The sequence below is a fragment of the Lactuca saligna genome, chromosome 5 (assembly GCF_052625555.1).
Source record: "Lactuca saligna cultivar CGN05327 chromosome 5, ASM5262555v1, whole genome shotgun sequence".
In the NCBI taxonomy this organism is placed as follows: domain Eukaryota; kingdom Viridiplantae; phylum Streptophyta; class Magnoliopsida; order Asterales; family Asteraceae; genus Lactuca; species Lactuca saligna.
Window position 1 is genome coordinate 104399795 of NC_136421.1, and position 6923 is coordinate 104406717.

The 6923-nt window shown below is 35.5% G+C and overlaps 1 protein-coding gene across 1 annotated transcript; it reads right to left on the reverse strand.

Moving 5' to 3' along the window:
- Positions 1–1372: 1372 nt before the first annotated feature.
- LOC145048609 (protein FAR1-RELATED SEQUENCE 7-like) lies at positions 1373–6635 on the reverse strand. Its single transcript, XM_078997144.1, has 2 exons — positions 6257–6635; positions 1373–3925 (listed from the first exon to the last, which is right to left on the reverse strand). Exon 2 carries the CDS (start codon positions 3895–3897, stop codon positions 1594–1596), a length of 2304 nt encoding a protein of 767 aa, XP_078853270.1. The 5' UTR covers positions 3898–3925; positions 6257–6635; the 3' UTR covers positions 1373–1593.
- Positions 6636–6923: the final 288 nt, after the last annotated feature.

Consider the following 6923-nt stretch of genomic DNA (forward strand, 5'->3'; position numbering starts at 1 on the left):
ACATGGACCATTCATATAATTAACTCTATATAATAAAAAGTTAGTATAGTTTGCCTTTTAGAATTTTGCCTTTTATAATAAAAAGTTGATTTTTAGTCTTTTGCCATAGTTTCGTATCTTGGTAGGTTTGGTTCCTATGTAGAAAATAAATTACGAAAATTGTACTTGTAACTTACAGAAAATGTCGTTATCTATTTTTTTTAAGTCTAGGTTTTAGATTTTGGGTTACAATACTTTTGTAATGGCAGGTTTGGTTTTTGTATAGAAAATACATTTTAAAAATTGTCCTTATAATTTATAGAAAGATACATATGTATTTTTTATAGAAATTATCCATGTGTTTAAATAGTATGTTTTTTGGGTTTGAGACTTTGATCACACGATTTTCACATGTTGATAAGTTTAGTCCTTGTGTACAAAATTATCCTTGTAATATACAGAAATATCTTCATGCAGAATATTTTTATAGCAAATGATCATGTATTTAAATGAACGAGAAAAATGGTCCCTTCTTAATAGAAATTTTAGAGATCATGCCCCCGGAAAACGGAAACTGACTTGCATCCCCACGAAATGGGAAAGAGGCAATTTCTATTTTCTAGTTAATAATAAGCCCCAACGGCTCATTTGGTATACAAAACCATTTCAAACATAAAACATTTCTTCTTCTTTCACCTTAACATAAGCATGTGTTCGTTATTCTTTGCACCCACAAAGATGGACAGGGTCCAACGAGTTTATATTGTTTTGTATAACTTACAAATGTGGTGTTTTATAAGTAGTTTTGGATATTATCCGAAAAAGTATTTTGTTGTTTTTCTACCATGTAAATTGGTAATATGATTTTATTTCTCCTTCATTTCTAATCGATAAGCTTATAGTTCAATACATATCCATGGAAACTAACCAACAAAAATATTATTTTATTCATTTTCCACATAATTATAAGAAAAGCTTTAAAAAAAACTCTTGGATATTTGTTAAGTACACCCAAAAAACAAAAAGATAATTAAAAAAAAAAATAAAAAAATAAAAAAATAAAAAAAAAAAAAAATTGTTTTTAATGACTTAGGCACTTTTTCCTTTTTTTCCTATCAAGTGTATTGTCCGATAAAGTGAGATGTCCAAATAAACGATAAACGATCAAAAAATATACAGGAAAAGTAACAGCAAAGAAAATAAATTTTACAAAATTTATACGAAAGTTGTAACTTAACAGGGAAATCTTCATTTCTCTAATTTTCTATATCATGTTATTCTTGCAACACTAAATAAAAGAGAAACACTCATATATAGTTTACCAAAATAATAAAATAATGTCCATATTTAATCCATCAAAAAAAAAAAAAAAAAAAAAAAAAGCAATAACACATCAAACTAAAAAGACACAGGTTAATAGTCGCCACTTAAGATGCAGAAAATCCAAAGTGCAAATCACAGAAGGATGACATGGTTTTCGCTCATCCTACTTGGCAAATAAAAAACCTCCCACCAAATTACATGCAAACTCCATAACATTACCAATCTTAAACCCTAAACCAAGTTTAAAAATCCAAAAATACCAAAAGTAAAAAGTAGAAAACACATTCCCGATCAATTCTGCCAACACAAATTCCTTCGGCCTTCCTGCAAAATCTCAAACGCCAGCTTATATCTTTCAATAGAAGCCGCCCCCGCATCAATATAACTATGCGCCTCTTCCCTCAAACTCCACACCATCAACGCCTTAAAATCCTGTCCTCCACCCCCAGAATCCACATCCCTTAAAATCCCATACTTCGCGTTTTTCGTCCACCTATGCAAAATGTACCTAGACGGGATTTCCCTTATATTCATAATCTGAAAAACCTTCAATGCATGCCGACATAAAACCCCTTCGAACTCAAACATCCGACAACTGCAAGTGATGTTAAGGTTAGAGCCGTTAAACGCAACCGTGTTTCTCTCGTCACCATTCCCACATCTTTGGACCAGATAACGACTGATAGCTCCCTCGATGTTGATTTTTATCCCAACGTAAGTGTAGCTTTCTAGAAGCTCCTTCTGGAAGACTTTAAAGACAGTTATTGTGTACAACCGTCGACATTGTTCTTCTAGAGGATCTTTTGTGTGCAGAACAATTTGTGAATTAAACGAACTAAAATCCTCTTTTCGTTCCTCTTCGCGATGATGTTCGATTGCTTTTTCGTACCGGATTAAAAACTCGTTTAGCGGGACTTGCGGTGTCAAGAACGGATCGAAGTAGGGTTTTGTTGACCCGTTGACTGGAATTCCCGCAAAGAAAGTTGACTTTAAGTAAAGCGGGACCCAGCTTTTTCGCGTGATGTACATTTCTTTTAGCCACGCGTTGTCTTTAAGATTGTACTTTGTGGTAAGAAGGTTCCATGCGGAATCGAATTCGGAAGCGGTTTGCGTTTGTGAAATACAAGCTTCGTATTCGAATTTAAACTCGTCGATTGACCATAACGCCCCTAGGTTTTCGCGTTCTTTCTGGAGGATTTGCCAGGCGGAGAACCGGTGGTGGGTCGCCGGAAAAACAGTTGAGATCGCGTTTTGGATCGGTTTATCTTGGTCAGCGATGATGGAGACCGGGCGGCGGCCGGACATTGCCCGGACCCACGTCTTGAAGACCCATGTGAACGAGTCTTCGGATTCATCGGAGATTAAAGCGCAGGCTAGGAGCACCGGTTGCCGGTGGTGGTTGATGCCGTAAAATGATGCAAACGGAACGGAGTAACTTCCACTCCGGTATGACGTGTCGAAAATCACCGCGTCACCGAATTGTGTACAAGAAAATCTCGACCGTCCATCTGCCCAAAACACGGACATCAGACGGCTGTTATCGACTTCTAACGCGTAGAAGAATCCGGTATCTTCCGCTTGACGGGATTGAAAATATTCAAGAAGAACGTTATACCAGCGGGACCCGATCCCGCTACCCCGGTCCCGTTCCACAAGACTAAGACCACCGTTTGTTTCGAGTAAATCCAAATTGTCTAATCCGGCGGCTAACTCCTCCTTAGACGACTTGGAGTTTTTCCGGCGGGTGGTGGTTTCCGGCGAGTCGAGTTCGTGATTGTGTTCTTTTGACAACCGGTCAACCACCCATCTACCGGAATCGTCGTGTTGGATTCTCATGAAGGCCCCACATCCGACTCGTGAAGGATGTTGGTGGCCTTCTTTTGAGCATACAAATCGTCTCGATGTAATCGATCCGTCGTTTTTTGACCGGAATAGTTGACCGATTCGGACTTTGAAACCGAGATTCGCGGCATAATTGTTGTAAAATTTGTACGCTTCGTTAGCGGAATTGAATTCCAGACCTTTAAACGGGTCACCAAGCGGTTGCGATTCCGATTCCGGTTCCATTTCCCCGCGTTTGAGTCGTTTCAAATCAAGTATTCCCGACGAACCGTCACCATCCGCCGACCGGATTCCGCTCCTCGGGGTTGTGGTCGGTTTCGGAGGCGGAGGAGCTTTTTTTTGTGTGACGGGCGTCTGGACTTCACCACCGGAGACATCGCCGCCATCACCGTCACCGGAGACGTCCATATCATGGTTGTGTTCTTTTTTAATGTTGGCTAAAACCCATTTTCCAGAATCGCCCTTTTGGACTCTGATGAAGGCGGGACAACCGGTTCTGGAAGTGGTTTGGAAGCCTTCTTTTGAACAGACGTATCTTCTAGAAATAACTGAGCCATCGACTCTTGACCTGTAGAGTTGACCGATTCTGATTTTGAATCCGGTTTGAGTTGCGTAAGTGTTGTAGAATTCTTGTGCGGCTTCTGGTGTATCGAATTCTAGCCCTACATAGGGTTCGACTTTTGACTCTCCTTCGTCCTCCCTTTGACCATTGGTTTTGAATACTGTTGCACCCAGTTTTGATCTTAAGTTCATAGTGTAGTTTCACAATTCGTATCAGTTCCTGAAAGGAAGTGGAAATCAAAAGGTTAGATGCATGAAATAGCAGTGTACTTTCGTTTATTTCACTCATTTTTACATATAAATTGTCAAGGTAGAAATGTAAAATATCCTGATAAGAAAAATACTTGAAAATATAATGCTATAATTGAGTGGATTTTTCAACGTATAATGTCTTAATAAGAAAAAAAAAATAATGGAAACCACAGTGCTGTAACTGAAAGAAATAAAAGTATGATTCACATCAGTTCTTAAGCAATTTTTTCAAGAAAATTTTGAAAGTAATATGAAAACAAGGAAAGTACAAGAAAGATAAACAAATACAATGCTAATAAACAGATAAATCATAAATGAAAATATATGTTTCATGTCGGTTCCTGAAAGGTGAATATAAAAGGGAATATGTTTCAAAGTAACTTTTACTGCTATAATTAAGTAGATGTATCAGAGAACAATGTCCTAATAAGAAAGAAACTGAAAGTACAATGATAACTTGGTTTAATATCTCAAAGTAAAATATCTTAATAAGAAAAAATGGGAAGTGTATTGCTGTAAGAAAGATGTACAAGTATGATGCTGTAATAAACAAATAGATGATTCTGCAATCTGCATTGCTATTTTTTGGATTGAGCCTTAATTAATATGAGTCCAATTGTGCTGTCATTTTCTCTAATTCATTTTAGCTATCAACTATGCAGACAGAGCTCAAATAATATAAATATATAAATAAATTAAGGCCTTAATCTTTGCCTGCATGTTTTGGAACTCCATAACCATTACACAGGTTATGAGGAACTCAAAGTCTATTAGATTCATGCGATTGAACTTTCAATTTTTCTCTTGTTAAGACATTGTACTTTGGAATATCCATTGTATTATAGCATTATACTTTCATATTTTTTTGTATTAAGACATTGTACGTTAAAAACTCATAAAGGTACAAAATCATTCCATTTAAGACTATCATTCAAGTCCATAATATCTTTTTTTCTACCAAGATGAATGATATAAAAGAAGAACGGGTAGTTGGAGAGGCAGAAAAAGAGAGATCAAGAGATTACCCTTTGTAAACTAATATGATACAAGACAAGTTTTCTCTATTGAATTTGAAGGAAACGAACATAAGATTGTAAAGTGAAATGGAAATCTAAAACTCTTTTCCCAAATAGTATGATTTGCTGATAAACTTTAATATCAAACTGTCGTGCAATTGTTATAACTCAAAAGTAGTTCAAAACTACAACATGTAACTCCCTCTATAGCAAAATGAATCCAGAAATAGACAACATACATTATTAAATAAGAATATATGACTACTAGTCAAATGTCTAAGATGCCTAGCGATAGTAACAGTTAAATGTACTGTAATCAATATCTAATAGTATTATAATGCACATAAAAACATTGTAGGATTGAAATAAAAATGAACTGTTGCATCATCTTGAGGCATACTGAAAATATTGTTTAAAACACCATTCATCATAACTTTTGATGCAAAATTTCTACTTTTAGATTCAAAATATTAAAAAAGTATGCACTTAGGTTCCTAATATCGTCCCTATATATAGAAACCTAAGACTTTCAAGATGAAGATCAAAGTTTACTTGCAAATTATCAATCTTTGACTATCAGATCACCAATGAAATGCAATAAAATAATCAAATGTTGAGTCCTTCCCATCATTTATTGATTCTATGAAGCCATGTCTCAAAACTAGAAGATGGATAAAGAAACACAAGGGCTAGGCCCCCCTTTGTTCATATGCAGTAAAACTTTTCAACAATATCCAACAAGACTTAACATGAGTACATGACTAAGCTATCATGTCCTAATATATCCTAAGCCATGACTTATGGCAGCTGGAGATGAAATGCCCCAAAAGAAAAATACAAACAAAAGAACAATTAAACAAAGTCAAATTAGTAATATCACTGTACAGTAGGTCCATGCACAAATCATAGTGACAGATGTTTCTACTTTCTAATCATAACTGACATGTGTTCAATCCGTTCCAAAAAAGTGTAAGTTTTGACTCAATGTGCAATGGCGTTCGCTTTTCAACTTTAGCATCCATATGACTTCAAAAAATTTAGACAAATCGGTTAACATGCAACAAGTACTACAGGTGAAATGAAGTTGGCGTAAAGTTACAATCACATACATATCAATTTTGCATTCGAAATCTATTTCCTTCGTAAAAATCGAAGTCAACAAAAAACAAAGCCGAGATACAGATAGTGAAAGACAGGTGGGAAACGCATAGAAATCTAAAAGCAGCCAATCGTATACCAAAAACAGCAATTTTGCAAAATCATAAAAATTAGGGTTTTCTTACCTCGACATACTCGTACTGACTACTTGGATTAGGGTTTTAGCGATGTGAAAAACAGTAGCCTCATCTCGTGCAATAGCATAATCGCTCGACTGCTAGGAAATAAAGCTCGAGCATCAATGATGGTGACTCCTATTTATGGCGGGAGAAGAATTCAAGAGACGAAGGAAATAGAAGCAAACTCCACACATCCCCTTAGTCGATTTGATCGGAAGAAACATGGAAATCGACGGATAAACTGTAGATGTGTAGAAATCGAACCAGATTGAATTCAGCTCAGTGCCTCAGCATAATCTCTTTCTGTATCTCTCTATGAAGAATAGGGGGAAGTACGGTCCTTTTTGTTTTTTTTGGGTGTGTTCTTTGCGTTGACGGTAGGACCGTTGGCCCAATTGAAAGATACCATCCTAGGGTGTGACTTATCCAATTATAAATTACTGGAGTGTTTTGTTGATTAATAAATTTTTTTCAGACGTAATCCATTTGGTATTTTAGATAATTTTTTTATTTTTATAGGTTTGTTTATTTAATTTGTTATACACATATATGAATAAAACGAAAAGTTAATTATTCTAATAAGTTATTTCCCTATTTTTAATAGTGATTTTATTTTTCATATTTGTTTGTATTATTTTTTTCAAATGTAAATATTAATTAAGTATTTATTAAT

Excerpts from the sequence above, each read along its gene's own strand:
- LOC145048609 (XM_078997144.1), bottom strand. The coding sequence starts at position 3,897 with ATGAACTTAAGATCAAAACTGGGTGCAACAGTATTCAAAACCAATGGT.